General features: G+C 40.8%; 1 protein-coding gene across 4 annotated transcripts in view; it reads left to right on the top strand.

The window, feature by feature from the left end:
• AMBRA1 (autophagy and beclin 1 regulator 1) overlaps nucleotides 1-16,170 on the top strand; it is a 141,373-nt gene that overhangs the window by 93,041 nt on the left and 32,162 nt on the right. For all 4 annotated transcript variants that reach the window (XM_076344549.1, XM_076344550.1, XM_076344548.1 and 1 more), the window contains 2 exons: nucleotides 3,985-4,173; nucleotides 4,629-4,783. In XM_076344549.1, the coding sequence (XP_076200664.1) occupies nucleotides 3,985-4,173; nucleotides 4,629-4,783 (344 nt within the window). The remainder of the gene's footprint in view (nucleotides 1-3,984; nucleotides 4,174-4,628; nucleotides 4,784-16,170) is intronic.

Below are 16,170 nucleotides of genomic sequence, written 5' to 3' on the forward strand. Positions count from 1 at the left end.
GTTATCAACATTGTTCTCATCCAAAATCCAAAACACAGCACTGTACCAGCTACTAGGAAGGAAATTAACTCTATCCCAGCCAAAACCAGGACAACAAGACATGGCAGTGTCCCTGAATCTGTAAATGGTACATAAGAAATACAAGCATTTCTTACCTTACAAAAATAAAGATGTGGGGTTCTTTTCTTATGAAAGTCCAAGGTGGCATTAGATTTAAAAAATCCCCAAACTTTAAAAGCTGAAAAGAGACATGGATTCTATAGACTATGATTTTCAATAGTTATAGAAACAAGGAAGAAACATTGCCTGTGCCCAGAGAAATTGGTATCTGTCCCCTCTAAAACTTCTTGCACCTCTCTGAAAAGCACCAGGAGTTCATCAGTACAGAAGGGTCCCTGGGCTAAATGACACCCATACCTTTGGTCTGATGAAGCAAGTATACAATCTTGCTACTTCCAATACTGAGCATCAAATGACAGTAGAGAAACTGTGGCTACCTCATGGAAACTGCATCCTGAGCCCAGAGATGCAGAACAAAAACGCAGATATCTAGCAGAATAGGAATGAGAGAGAACAGTTCTTAGACCCCAAAGAAAGGGACTGGACTATATTTTCTCTTCTAATAATCAAAGTTTTTTGCAGGGGCGGTGGTGAGGGTGTGTTTCTTAGTTGTATCTCTGGCAAAGGCTCTCCCTGTGTAGTGTGTAGTTTTGCTCTGTTGCTGGCCTTCTTTCTTGGCTCTCTTTTAAGTAGTTAACTCAGGTTTGGCTGGGAGAGTCCCAATATTCATCTGTCCAATAAGTTCCCATTCCCCTCCCTGCCCCCACTCCCCCTTTTTTTTTTTTTTTTGCAAATGTTTAGGTCACTGCTGATTAGATTACAACTACAAAGGAATTGGTGAGAAAGGACCCCCTTAGCCAATAAGTATAGCTCTCTGCTGTCTTAGGCAAGCACATCCTATAGTTCTTCTTATTCTGTCTTAAAATTGGTTAAATTCGTTGCCCCTTTCACTTCTGTTGAAAGACTGTTCTAGAATCTTGCTATTCTGGTAGAAATCTTCAAATTTCTAAACTTAATGGCTGCTTTTACCCACTTACTCACCTGTCAGCATTATTTGTGAAGAGAACTGATGTTTTTCTGGCACTTACTTTCTGGTATTTTTTGTAAAAACAATCCCGTTTCCTCACAGTCTTCTCTTTTTTTTTTTTTTTTTATTATTTAACATAAAATACATGTTTCATTTTCCCCAGTCATCTTCCTAGCTCTTTGCTGGACTTGTTACCATTTAGGGTTTAATCTTTCTTGAATGTGGCTGACCAAAACTGTGCCCAGTATCCTGCATGTGGTCTCAGCACAAGGTTGTATATTAGCACTGATATTTCTATTATAAGTGTGCTCCCTACTGCAGTGTAGGATTGCCATCTCTTTCACTGTTATGCGGGTGGATAGCTCAGTCTTTGCTATGATCACCAAAGCTGATTCTCTCTTGTTTCCAACTGAAAAGCTCCTAAGTAAAGCAGAAATTTGTAAATGTTAAGACACTTTAGAATTCTTTCATTTCACTTCTGTTATGTCTCTGTGTATTTCAGTTCACTGTGTGGTCTGATCATGCTCTGTTAATGAAATTACCCAACTTTATCAACAGAATTCGTTAACCAGCTCCACTGTGTGCCTAACTCATTGCTAAAGCTAATAAATAGGACTGGTTTTGAAATGAGTCACTGAAGAACTCTGCAGGAATCCTCCCAATTTGACAGGGATTACAACAGTGTAACCTGTTGTCATGTATCCTTTAGTTAGTTCACAGCATATACTGCAGTTCTTGTGTTGATGCCCATCTTCTCTTGTGATGACATGAGTATTTGAGTGAAGCCTAGATTAAAAAAAAAGGGGGGGGGCAAATTTTAATTCTACCTTTTTTAAAATTAGGTAGTATAGTCTTTAATCCTTATTCTGTTGTCTTTCTGTTCAACTAGCTTCAGACAAAGCACTCAGGAATTTTGTCATCTTTTGGACTGTCTGTTCTTTGAAGGGCCATGTGTATTTTAGATTATGTTATTATAGCACTGACAGTGACTACCATTATTTACCTTTTTTCTGTTCAGCACCTTTCTGTTTATACTAGGCTGAAAATTACTAGTTTTAGCAGCTTCGAGACTGAAAAAAGTGGTTGAATAAATTTAGAGTACAGGTTTAGGTGTTTTGGTACAGAATGTAATTACATAGTCCACTTTTTATCCTCGTCTTCTTTTTTCATCTGAGTTTCTTAAATGGAACAGTAGAAGTTGATACTCAACCATGTAGGAAAGCAGTTCCAGGAAAAATGTCTTTCAGACCAGAAGAACTGAAGATGAGGTTCAGTGAGTGCTTTAAATCAGCAGTGCTGGAAGAAGGAGCAGTCCTGTCTGCTTCCCTGTGATGACTTCTTTTTCTGCTGCTGCAAGTGTCTATGTGGGACACTTAGACTGTACGGTTTCCCAACCATACCAGGTTGGGAAACTGTTCTGGCTAAAAAGTGACCCAGACAACAGTCAGTAATGTCTCAGCCATATCAGTTCCCTGATGTAGCTTTCTTTCCACAGAAGTGTTGGAAACAAAGGGCAGGGATTGTTTCTTCTGGCAGCAGCACCAGTTTGTTAAAGCATTGAGTTACAGCCTTAATTTGATTTGGAAGTTCAGACTTTCGGAAGTATGCACAAAGCATTCTTGGCACTGTTCTTTTGTTAAACTAATAAGGAATCTAGCCCAAGAAGTGCCCTCATAAACTCATCTGCAATTTTAGCTGAACAAATCAAAGCCACTTCTAGGCTGGGCATGGTCTGAAGGCTTAGAAGAGAATTCCTGGACTGTAGAAGTTGGCATAGTGCTCCACATGATGCTATAGCTTCAAGGATATGAGATGGGGTGTTCAGTCTTCTAGCATGCAGAGCTTCTATATTGCACATGTGGGCTTTATTTCTATTTTTTTATATTTCTGTCCCCTTGAGTTTGAAAATACTAGAATCTGAAATTCCCCCATCCCCAAAATAGCGTATGCAGTTTCAGCTCCAAACCTTCTGGAAAATTGCAGCAGTTTTAGTGAAACACTGGAGCACATTTAGGTTAGGCTTGAGGGAGCGTAACCTTGTCTTATCAAGCCACCATTGAACTGCTGGTAATAACAATGCTAAAAGACCTTGGAACCTCATTGTACTAGGAATGGCACAAGTGCATAGTAAGATTCAGTAGCCCAAAGAACTTATGGACTGCGTATGCAAGGCACGGAGGGGAAAAGATTTGTACAAGGTCACCCAGTGACTCACCAGCAGAGATTAAAATAAAACTTAAATTTTCTGAATTGCTGCTCACTACCCTGCCTGCTAAACAGTTATTTCACTGATTGCATGAGTGTCTCAAATACTGGAGTAATTAAATGGAGGACTGGCTGGAGAAGTCTCTGCCCTTTCTCACTTGCTTTATCCAAGATTGGTGTGAAAATCAGCTGTCAGAAATTAATGTCTATATCTGCAGGAAGGATTTTTTCTCTCATCTCTTGTTTATTGGAGATAAGGGGAGCTGGAACTAGGGGCTCCGCCAGAGAAGGGGAAATGAATTAAGGTGTACTGTTTCCAGTGATACCACTGCTGGAGTTTGTCAGAGTCACAATTTGGGACTTGTTTAGACTGTGCTGTCCTTTACAAAGGATGGTGTTATGCTCTACAAAGGAGGGGTATGATAAAGTGCAATTGCCACTATTTCTTGGCTGAAGGTTCCAGGAGGTGAGTAGATTTCATTCCCTCGGCTCATTGCAGTGTCTTATCTCCTTTTTGGAGCAAGTTTTACATTAATCAGGGTATTAACGTTTCATAAACTTTTGGAGGAAGCTAAATGTCTTGAGTGTCTTTTGCATGTACTGTCCAGTCTCCAATGTTAGGTTTAAATCTTGCTTTATTCTCTGTTGAACCTGAGTGCTTTAATCACTGTTCCTTTCTTTCTTCTTTGCAGCCTCTGTGAACGTGCTTGTTCAAAACTGCAAGATTTACAATGATGCTAGCTGCGATATCTCTGCTGATGGGCAGCTGCTGGCAGCCTTCATTCCCAGCAGTCAAAGAGGCTTCCCTGATGAGGGAATACTGGCTGTGTATTCTCTGGCACCCCACAACTTGGGCGAGATGCTTTACACAAAGCGATTTGGTAAGCATGCAGCAAGAAGTCAGGGTGGGTTGGGAGTGTGAGAAGTTACCTCAGAACTCAGCCTGCAGTGAGAAATGCAATAGTCTGAACATCAGTGATTGTAGTAACAGGAAATACTTTATTAACCTTCCAACCAGCCACAAATATAGTACTGCTGGGGAGAAGTTTGTGGTATGATCTGGACATGTAAGGTGCTGGTATGGGGGAGCTGCTAAGGGATAGTTTTTTATTCCTTAAAGAACTTCATTATCTTAGTGGGAGGACACTTGCTGCAAGGAAACGTCTCACAAAATTTGTTCTTGTGCAGGTCTCCTTATTCTTCTCTATCCCTTATAAGGATGAGCTTAGTATGCCATACATTATGGGAATGCTGGAAGGGAATGAAGAAGCTGTGAGGACAAGGCATGGGGAGGGATGTCAACCTGTGAGAAAAATAACTCCTCTTCTCTTTATAGGCCCTAATGCCATTTCTGTGAGCCTGTCTCCAATGGGCAGATACGTAATGGTGGGACTGGCTTCCCGACGTATCCTGTTGCACCCCTCCACAGAACACATGGTTGCTCAAGTCTTCAGGCTGCAACAGCCCCACGGTGGAGAAACCTCTATGAGGGTGAGTGTATGTGTATTCTGCTTCTGTGTGGTTTCATCTGTGATTTTGTCATTTTGGCTCTAGCATAGTAGGTGGTTGCTGTGTTATGGTAACAAAGAGGTAGCATGCTCCAGGCCTACTTGAATAATAAGCATGTGAAGGAATTTATTACAGAGGTATGCAAACATGGCAGGAGAACATAAGTATAACAGAATTGTGAAACTTTACTCTGGTTTCAAATATGATGATAAACAAATAATTCCATGTAGTGTGTGGTATCCTAAGTCTAGATATCACTCATGGTACCTGGTAGGTCTTTTGTACTTCTTAGGGTAATATGCACATTGCTTGTGGTACTACAGTTGGCTTTGCTGAGGGAGATTTTCAGCTGAGGTTTCAAGATCATTTCCTGACATTCCTAAAAGCAGCTAACCTCTAGGAGAGTGGACACCAGCAGTTTCAGGAAGGGTAGGAGCCAAACTTCACATCATACTCGCAGACTGAAGGTGAGGCTTACCGTACTTTTGCCAAACAGGCTTTTGTTGGCTATTTATTAATGAGCTTTCTATATATATGTAGGACTATTTTGGCAATGGAATTATCTTTCGGTACTTCTGCTTTGTGGGAGAACTGAATTATGACCCACGCTGACTCATTTAGTATGTGAGGAAAAACCTTCATCTTTTTGCAAACTGGCAAATAGAGTTAAGAGAACATGTGTGTCTTGCTTTGTTCATCAGCGGAGCACAACAGCTATTCAGTGATAGTTAGGGATGGAAAAAGCCATGTCCAGTTGATAATGCACAAAGAGAGTTGAGGAGGCAGGACTAAATAATTTCTCAAGCTGAAATTTGGGCTGGATTCAAGTTTTAGGCCATGTATTCAGGTGACTTTTGTTGCAGGAGATGAAGAATAGCTATTCAAACCTTTTCATTTTGGGGGATAACTTGATCATAGTGGAATTCATTCCATGAGCAGCTTTATTTTCCTCTGTCTGTATCTCTCTCCCCCCCCCCCTTTAAAAATTTTTTCTTTTTTAAAAGGCCACTCTGATTATTATTACTTTTGGCAGAGCTTTCCCAGTGTACAAGGGAAACTGTACACTGAGCCATTAATCTAGTGGCCCAGCACTGGGGAGAGACTTGTCTCTGGGAGAAATTGCTTGATTCACCTTCTGACTCTATAGTTGCTCTCCAGACTGCTCATGATTCAGAGAGGGTCATCTCAGCTGCGTCATCACATGAGCTGCTTCATCAGCTGATATAAAACTCTTGTTTATCGTCATCATCTGCTCCATGTTATAATGCAAGGGAAAATCAATGATGAGGATATTCTTTGGTGCACCAGTCAGCACTTTTTCAGCCCTGGTTCTGAGCTACTATTCTGGTACGAGCCTCTTAAGGTAAGAGGCAGAAATTAAAAAGTATTTATAAGAAAAACACAATTTGGATAGCAGGTATGGTTGGTGAAAGCTGTGTGGATATGATAAGATCACTAATTACATGGATTCAGTATCCTGTTAGATCCTTTTAAAAGTCTAGTTTGCCCTGGTACTGTTCCTTTTTTCAGTTATTTTAAGATCCTAGTGAAATACATAGCTTTTACTGCCAGATACGGGAGTATCCCTTCCCACAGTCTTTTTACCATATCGTAATAAGTTAAGATCAAGAAGTCGTATTAGCTAAAATTGTGTCTCTTCCCATAAAGAGCTATGGTAGGATTCTTTCCTCTCATCCATTCTTTACATTTGCTCTAAACTCCAGTTGCTATGGCTTCTATCTAGCCCTTCCTTTTGGAGACATTTTTCATAGCCAGCTAAATCAGTAAACTTCTGTCTAAGCCTTCCGTTTATATTTCTTCATCTCCATTTCAAACATATCTTCTTTCTCTATGGTGTGTTATACTCTTCAAATGCTTGTACCTTTGCTCTTAGTCACCATTTAGTGAAGTAATGCTTTGTATTCCCTTAATCCTTTCTTGTAATTCAATCTTCCAGCTTTTGTTTTTTATCTTCTGAATTCTCTCCAAAATACCCTTCTTTTTTTTTTTTTCCTCCCCCTCATTCTGTTATATGTTTAAATGTACGTAATGTGATAAACATAGTCTTACCAGAAGCCCACAGAGGATATTTTTTCCTGCTTTTTTGGACTACAGGGCTTTACTTATGCAGTCGAAAACTGTTGGGTTTTTTTTCTTTTTTGCTGTTATGGTGCATTGAAAATTTTGTATAATTTTTCCCACTCTTGCTTTTCAGACTTGCTCCGCATCACTGCACTCCTGTCTTTCTCATCTGCTGTAGTTCTGGATTATTTTTCTCCAGATGGATTGCATGTATTTTAAAGGTTGCTTTTTTCATCTTTCTTGCACATGTATTTTTAGTTTCCAAAAACCTTTCCCCCACGTTTTCAAATCTATCCAGTCTAGCAGGATTTGCGAACTAATTTGCTGTTTTCCCCTTTCCCACATCATGTTTAAAGATGTTAAAAATGTCTCATTTCTGACTGCTTTGGACTTTCAGCTTTCTGCTTATGTGACAGGGTCACAACTAGACCAGTTTGAATAAATTTGATTAAAGAGCCTTCCTGTGGGATGATGTTGAGTATTGTTTCAACATTCTGGTGTGGTGTTGGTCATCTTTGTGCAGTCTGTAGGACCAAGCTTGGAAAACATAAAACTGTTAATCTTGTAAATATTAATCCTTCATCTAGTTGTAAAAATTAGTAGATCAACTACAGGTATTTATTTTGTCTTGAATTTTGCAATAAGACTGCTCTGTAAGTTCATAATACTTTTCAGGACATGCAAAATAAAAATAGAGCTTTAAGTAGGAAACTTTCTATTATTCTTAGCACACTGTCTTTACAGTAGTTGCTGTATTCATATTCAGTTGAGTAAAAACCTGTTTGCAGCTTGGCCAGCATGCTGTAGAAAAAGGTTTAGGAAACCTAGTGAAACTGTATTCTTCAATTTCTAATTTAATGTGCACATTAGAGAGAAACAGAAAGCATCCTTGTTGCCTCTGTGCCAACAGCTTGTAATACAAAGCAATTGTTACTCAACTTCTTAATTAAAAATAAGTCATAGCCATGTTCTGAAGCAATGCTTTGTGGATATTTTAATTTTACATTACTTGCAAAACTCCCAAGAGAGAAATTCAAGAGAAATGCTACATCAGATTCTATGAAGATTCTTGTAAGTTGTCTCATGATTGTTCCTTCCTTCCCTGATGCCTTTTGATTTGCAATCGATGAACCGGGAGAGTAGGGCTTGGCAATGTGGCCTGTAAGTCACTGCAAAAGCATGGCAACCTGCTGAGGAGTGAAATACAGTGATTATTTCTGCTTCCAATTAAAATGGAAAGACCCTTCCTCCACATCCTTGACTAGCAGTCAGTGGAATGAAGGTTTCTATTCCTCAGAGAGGTTCCTCCATCTTGCTGTTGAAATAGAGGTTTTGAAGATGCAATTAATTAGTTTTGTTACATGAAACTCTAATACATTTAATTGCACCTAGAAATCCACTGGCTGCTGGTGTAATTTTCAGAGTTGGAGAAATGTTCTTTCCAAGAACCACAGCACTTTGGGATTGTACTAAGGAGCATCTTGGTTATACAAGCGTGCATTGTCTATATACATCTTGCTCCTAATATTTCAGAGAGATTGGATAGAGTTCTATGGGTCAGGGCTGACATGATTTGACAGTTATGAATTGTGCTCAGAAACGGAGTAAAAGTAGTGAATTGTCATCAAATATGGTAGAGTCCTGAGCTAGAGGTTCATGCTCTTTCTATTCACTCCCTTAAGATTGATCTGCTTAGCATTTCAGATGGAAACCTGGCTTTGCTAAAGAACAAGTTTGTTTTTCAGACTGAAGCTTAAAAAGCTCTCTAGTAGTGTTGACTTTTAACAAGAGTGGTATGCATAAGCTTCACTTTTTGTTGTTTGTGTTTGTGGGTTTGGGTTTTTTTTGCAAATCTAGCTAACCTCTCTGGAATTTATCTGTAGCTGGAGAGTACAGGGAGGGAGTGCTTTTAGCAGATCTCTAGCTTGGAGTGGTACAGGTAGCAGTGGTACTGGGAATGGTCTGGAAATATTTGAGTTTCAGAGATGGGAAGTTTGGAGAAAGGACTCCAAATATGGAGTAAGAATAGGTTTTGCAGCCTATTTTGAAAGCATAGGTGGAGCTGGTCTCCAAATAAAGAGGGTCTGTTTTCAAGCTGCCTTGGGTCTAGGGTGATTTCTGAATTCCGTATGATTCAAAGAGTATACAGAGGTTAAAGAACTTAGAAGAACATGAAATTAGAAATGTGGTTGGAGCTGAAGTTCCTTAGAAACGTAGAAGAGTAGGGATCATATTGCCGTGGATCTGTTAGCAGTAGATATTAGTGAGAAAGAAGGCCATAAGGTAGTTTGATTTCTGGCATTCACAAATTCTGATGCCCTTGCAATGTTTAATGTTTTTCATTTTACCCAGAGGAAGCTAAATCTAAAGATCAGAAAAACATGATTACTGCAATCCAAATTAAAATAAAACTTGGAAAGGGGCTTTTAAGCTGAGGATACAAAAAGTGAGTTAGGTGATGGAAAAATTTGGTTGACGTGAAGCTGAAGAGCAAATCATGCAATTTGTGGGGATAAGGTAACTTAACCAAGCCCCATCTCAAATACTGCATTGTGCTTTGAATCTGGAAGGAAATTCGGGCTGTGGAGATCTGGAATTAACTCTTGACAAGACTACTGGTATTTGGGAAACATCCCACTGAAGTGGTCGGTCAGTAGCCTGGATGGAACAGAATACATGTACACTTCCATTGTAAACAGATGGAGAATTCCAAATACTGCAGGAAGAAGGGCCTGAAGCAGAAAGGCACACGGAGTTTTAGCACAGAGCCAAGCTTTTTTTCAGTGTATTAACTGTTAATGAGGACAATGCACAGAATATGTGAGAAGATGCACAATTTTATTGAGTGCTGTTGTCTCCTGAGCTTCATGCAAGTGTCAGTAGAACGTATGCAGTGTGGTCTGCAAAGGTCACTGCCAGACCTCATTGACTCACTGGATGAGCTGTGAATGCTCCTGCAGCCAACAGCGAAGGGGCTTTAAGCCTGAAAGCAAATGGCTGTGCACATTTGCTTCACTGGGGTGCAAGTTACAGTTTTGTCAGAACCCTTGATAATGTGAAAAGAAAGTTGGTTAGGAGAATATATGGAGATGGTTTACTGTAACATGTTACCTCCAGTGGAAAAGTTCATATGAACTAACATACTTCTGAAAACAAGAGTAGTTTGCAAGAAAGAGTACCAACCTCTTGCTGTGTTTATTGAAAAAGCATGCTTATTGGTGTGGTCCCTTCTGTCTCCTTTTGAGAGAGACTTCGACATCTTCAGGTCGACAGGAGGAGCTTCTGACAACTCTTGAGTAGAACTGCAAATAATACATTCAATTACTGCCCAAAGAAATTTTTCACTGTTGGCAGAAGTTGAACCAGGTAGATGTTTCTTAGACTGCCAGAAGTCCAAGCAGAGTCACAGACTGTGTGTACTTGTTGGTACTAGGAAGAGGGCATGGGGACAGAACCCTTTTCTGACTGATACGGGAAATCCCTTCTTTTAATACAAAGTAGAGCATAATAGTCTGGTTGAGGCCAAATAGTTTTACATGCTCTGTGTATCGGCAGATTCTCACAGGTTTCTTTAGAAAAACAGAGCATATCCAAAACCCATGCTGGTAAGCACTGCTTATGTAGAGTGCCGTAAGAGCAAGCTGTATTCAACATCATTGGAAAATGCAACACCACTTTGGTGTTGCAGATGGCATGAAGATTTGCATAGATGTGCACATTTGAGTATAGATGCAGGAATGGTACGTTGTAAGATTTAGTTAAATTGCTATGTTGACCAATTCATGTCTGCATGAAGGCTGCTGAGACAGAATTTACAAGAAACTTAAAACTCATTAGGATCCCTTCATAAAATATTGTGTTAGTATCTCGTGCAATGGATAAGCATGGGAGCAGTGTCAGTTTTAGCAAACTGGTGTGAAGAAAAGGCAAATTATATTTATTCGGGATGTTTTTACTTCATGGGATGTGAAGCTGAGAGCCAAGACCTTTTGTTTAATATGGGGTCCAGTATTAGCAGTGCTGAGCTCTTGCAGTTCAGGTAAGGCCTTAAGCCCATTTGCCCCACAGTGGTTACTGTTAGCTTTGGTGCAGTTGGGTACATAGTTTTAACTAGATAGAAAAAATTATGGCAGAGATGGTTCCGCATCTGAGATTATTTATGTGCAGTCATCTTGCCCAAGTCAGGTAGGGGGAAAGGAGCCAAGGTGAATTATTACCGGATTTGCACTAAACTGGCCATGGGCTGAGAAGAGGTTTGCAATTTCATGAAATTCTTTTTCTTTTGGTACTTCTTCCTACCACCTTTCTTGAACTAAATTTAAGCCAACTCTTTCCTCTAGTATTTATTCCTTCCAGACGTGTAGGTAGCTGGATGACAGCCTCTTTTCACCTAGTTGAGGTGCATGTAGCTTTGTCATCAACATATTGTTGACGCTTGATCTTGTATGCTGTTCTATTGAGGCTCAGCAGACGGAGAGCGGGGTGGAATGGCAGCTGCGTGCGAATCCTTTGCTCTTGTCATTAGATCTTTAACATATTGTAGATTTTGCTGTTACAGTCTCAGCATGACATTTAATGGGGAATTCACAGGTACTGCTTTTGGTTTGTAGTCTGAGTTAAGGGCAAAAATTAAGCAGCTTGTCATTTCTTTTGCCATAGAAGTGACCATATTTTTTATTAGATTGCTCCAGCATTGAGAGCTGTCGGTGATTTTTGCAAGAGAGAGAGATAGCTGGGGGCACAGTCCTGTTTGCACAGTTCAGTTCACTTCTACATCTGCACTGAATATATACATATCTATCTTCTGTCACGCTAACACCCCCTTTGGCATTCCTGTTTCTCTCCTTTCATCTGTTCCAACCACACGCATGCACAATTGAAAGGACAATTGTTTTGCTTAGCAATTTCTTGCTTACTCAGCCCTAGGTTTCAGATCTGGGCTTGGACCAGTCCCCTAAAGGGCTTTTTGGAGGTATTACCCTGGTTTTGCAGCCTTTGGGAGACAAGTAGTAAATTAATGAGCCACTTCACTGCTAGTGTTATTTTCCTGAGTGAAAGCTTTGTTACTTGAGATGATCCGTTTCTTCATAAGACCTAGTTCTTGTTAATGTTTTGAGGTTTTCCACTAGTTATTTTAAAGCTCTTTCACATGTAGTAGTTGCATGGCAGACTTGTGAGATAAAGTACCAGCTGATAATGCCAAGAGCTAGCCTAAAGAAGGAAAGGGTTAGGTGTGCTGTAATGAGACTTCTCCTGATTTGAAAGATCAGCAATAAATTATGTGATCAAGTATAGTGAGGCAGAACCAACAATGTTTTACCTTTCCATAAAGTTTCTCAGTCCATCCAACAGAAACTTCTGGTGCTGTTCTGTTTTAGGAATGAAATCAAATATCCTCAGTTGTTGCTGAAAATTAAGGGTTAGTTCTCATTTCATTCACTGTGGCTCAGAAAGCAAAGCTAGGATTTTCTGCACTGACAACAGGTGGGCAGAAAGAGGTTTGTTGTATTGGTAAAGACTGAAGAAGAATTTCATATATGATCCTATTGCATCTGGGGATGATAAATGGAGTTGAAAGAAATTTTATTTGTGCAGAGCATTAGATGATAAGATCCATTTGAGGATAAGACTGACAAATCCAAAAAGCTAAGTGCATTATTTTTTGCTTCTTCCATTTTAACAGAGAAGATCTAATGGAAAGACGTGTATTTTGTTGGCAGGAATCAGCTGTGGGGGAGGGGTTGAGAGCAGCATAGACCAACCTGCCTAGTAAGAAGAGACTGGGAGCAAAAAAGCGGTTTGTTCCTCCCCCCCCCAGTCTGATCGTGGGAAATGCATGCCTTTTTCTTTGCATCTGCGTATAGATACAGAAAGAAGACTCCTTCCAAACAAAGGGGAGACTTGCCTTGTTTCAAAATACTGATGTACGTTGTCTTATGAATAAATGTATTGAGCCATTGGTCAATTATCCCAAGGAGTTTGTTTTGCTTTGCATTCAAGGCCCTCTGCTTTAGACAAACTAGACTTGAATTCCGCTGCAGAGGGCTCTGGGTTTGTGGCAGTGCAAGGCCCGAATTTCAGCAGCTTTTGGTGAAATTCATAAATTAGAAGGCAGAGTAAAGAATGTAATCTAAGCAAAAAAGGGATAGTGTTATTTATTAAGGAGATCAAATTAGGATGTCTTATTATGCTTCTGGACCTTAAAAAGCCACAGACTTGTTTAAACTAATTGGCAGCGTTATAGAAGTCAGTGATGCAGGTGGCTTCCTGGCAGCTAAGCAAAGGACATGTAGTGCTTTCAGTAGAGTGGTAGATGCTTCATAGATCTGATATCCTCTGGTGTCAGAGGTGAGCTAGTTAACACATTGACATTAAAAAAAAAAAATACAGGGTGAGATCTTTCAGTGGCAACACCCTATTGGGATGAGTAAGACAAAAAAAAGATAAATTATTTAGGGGCTGTTCAGTCTCATTAGGGTGCTTGCAATCAAAAAAGATGAAGTGAAACTTCAAGTTCTTGTTCAAGGTCAGACTGTGGAGCAGAAGATGAAGGGCAGATGGGGAAATGCAAAATGTGTGCAGCCCTAGTTGGACTGCTGTTGGTTTTGCTCTGCTTATGCCTTCATTCTGTCACTGCACCTCATCTGCTGCTCTGCAAATACAAGTACACTTTGTAGTTTTCTGCATTTTTTTGAATGCTCTTTGGGTAGTTTCTTACTGTACGTAGGCTTTGCTTTGGGGTGTGTTTTCAGTGAACTTAATATTGTGGATTGGCTGTGCTTTTAGGACTGCATCTATATTACATAGTTCATGTAGCTTAGTTTGTTAAAGTGGATTACAAAACGAGGTACCTGCACTGGCCAGAAGCTCTAGTATAGCTGCAATTACATTGGCAAAGCTGTGCAGCCTCCACAATTACTTTGGTGGTATAACCTGTATCCATATGAAGAGCGCTTTGTTTACCACCATAAACTTTAGATCTGTGCCGGCACAAGATATAAATGTTGGCTGCCTGTACAACTATACCCATCCAGCAAAAATCAACACTCCTTTCTGAAGCACTTTTCTCTGCAACCCAGGTCAGAGTGGTCATGAAGCTGTGGATTTTACCAGTCTTCCCAATAAGAGGTTTCTATTGGGTTTAGCACATTAGGTGTTTCTCTTCCTGTGTGTTTTCATGGTCAGTCAAGCCTCTGGTGACAGCATCAATTCAGTTGAAAATTAATAATTAAATTTTAGGCTGGTGCCTGATAAACCCGCCTGGTCTGCTCCACCTTTTCCTCTCCCTTTACCTGTCAGGATGGAACTTCACAGATGACAAGATTTCCCCATGTAAACAAGAGAACAGCTGCACCCCCTCCCCACGCAGTTTTTATCAAGGCTGATCTAACAGCCCAGTTTACTGCTTGCGCTAAGCAAAGGTAATGGCTTGAAATTTATTGGCATCTTGAAAGGCGATGCATCTAGTCAAGAACAGGAATGTCTCTTATTGAATTTAAAAAGATAAAAAGCAAGAGTTCCTGCTGAGTTTCCCTACCTGCTTGTGCCAACATTCTCTTCTCCTCTAGCTTCAAAACATGTTTTTTCTTTCTTGAGTGCCAGAGAGGAGAAGAAAGGTCCCACTCTGCCAAACAAGTAGTGTTCAGCACTCCTCTGCCTTCCATTGCTCTCCTTAGAGGTGGGAAGGCCTTGAGCAAAGAGACGGCTGTGCAGATGACGTGGTGCCTCCTCTTTGGCCAGGCATGGTGCTGCTCGGACCAGGCGAGCAGTGCAGCACTGTTGCCAACTGGCAGCAGTAGCACAGGCTTGGGGCAGCCTGCTGCTACTCTGACGACTGACAGGATCCTGGCAATTGCCCTGTCCGGCTTATTAATGTTGGCACACCCCAGAAATGGAGGGAAAAGGTGGAATTTGAAGAGCGTTATTAAATAGCAGCAGCTTCCCTGGGATAGAGCGGGAGGGGAAGAAGGGAAATGCTAGGTCAATAACTAGGGCTTTGCAGAGCAGAGGCTTTTAGCAAAAAGTTTTCTTGCCCCTCCAGGGCAGGTACAAATTAACTGTCTAGCTCTGTGCTTATGTGTTGTGCCCTGGGCCCCCTTCTTCCCATGTAAGTACAGCAGCTTGATGGCGAGGAAGAGATCACGGGGAAAGATTTCTTGAGGCTGTTGATTGTCATGCAGCCTCCCCTGGCTCTCTGCCATAAGTAAATATTTAGTTTAATACCTAAGCAGTGGCTGTGACAGGTGCTACAGTACTGATGTGCCAGCACTGACAAGTTGGAGGGGAAACAGCAGCAGTGGACTTGAGGTGGCCCTTTGCACTCCACATGCAGCTTGTTTGCTGAACACTTTGAGGGCCTATTTTTTTTTTCTTTTCCTCATGCCTTACAGCCCTGCTTTCTCTGAGCCATCTTCTCCCCTGCTGAATTCAACGTTGAAGAAGTGGCTGTGAAGTGATGAAATGAGCTTTAGGGAGTTCAGTAGATGATGTGTACCTGCCCACTCCTGTTCAGGGAGGATGGAAAAGGCACACCAAAGAGATAAGTAGTTGCTTCTAGTGCAGTCTTTGAAAATAGAGAAGTCCAGACATAAATTACTCAACCAAATCTTTCCCCACGCTTCATGGTTACAGGGATGTAGAATGGAAGCAACCAGCTGTTTCTTTAGTGAGTATCGCTTTCCCTTTGTGAGAGTCGCCTTTTGTGTGGAAGCTTAGCTACCTAGACAGTTTTGGTATTTCTAGAGGAAGACTTTTTATCTTGCTGACATCCCCTGAACTCAGAGGAGAGATGGAGTCCCTGAAATGACAGAATACTTCTGGAGTCTCCTGTGAAGTGTGGGGAGATCAACAGAGACGGGGTTTTCCACAAACATAAGCACAGGTCAAGCAACTGTTCTGTGTAATTCAGGCTGGGTTGAGTGGCCTTAAAGGGAAGGGGTAGGACCTTTCTTGTCTACTGAAATGGCATTTATATGTTTATGTTGTTGCCAAGAAGAGAACAGCTTGCTATACTTAAATTGCCTGTTTGGGCTTAAGCTTCCACAGGGATGTTCTGAAGCTCCCACTCCTCAGACTTCACAGTGTTTATAGTTAGAGAAACATACCATTCAAAACTCTGTTTCAGAACAACATCTGGAAACAAATGCAACTGCCAACTTCATAAAATGCTGAATCGCCACATCTAATGGTGTGGCTGTATATTATTGAATTAGTAGTGTAGTGATGCTAAGAGCAAGTTTGACATTGGTTATGAAGAGCCTGGAAGCTTTCTGTGGCTGCTGGCAGTG

Source organism: Aptenodytes patagonicus, chromosome 7 (genome assembly GCF_965638725.1).
Source record: "Aptenodytes patagonicus chromosome 7, bAptPat1.pri.cur, whole genome shotgun sequence".
Classification (NCBI taxonomy): domain Eukaryota; kingdom Metazoa; phylum Chordata; class Aves; order Sphenisciformes; family Spheniscidae; genus Aptenodytes; species Aptenodytes patagonicus.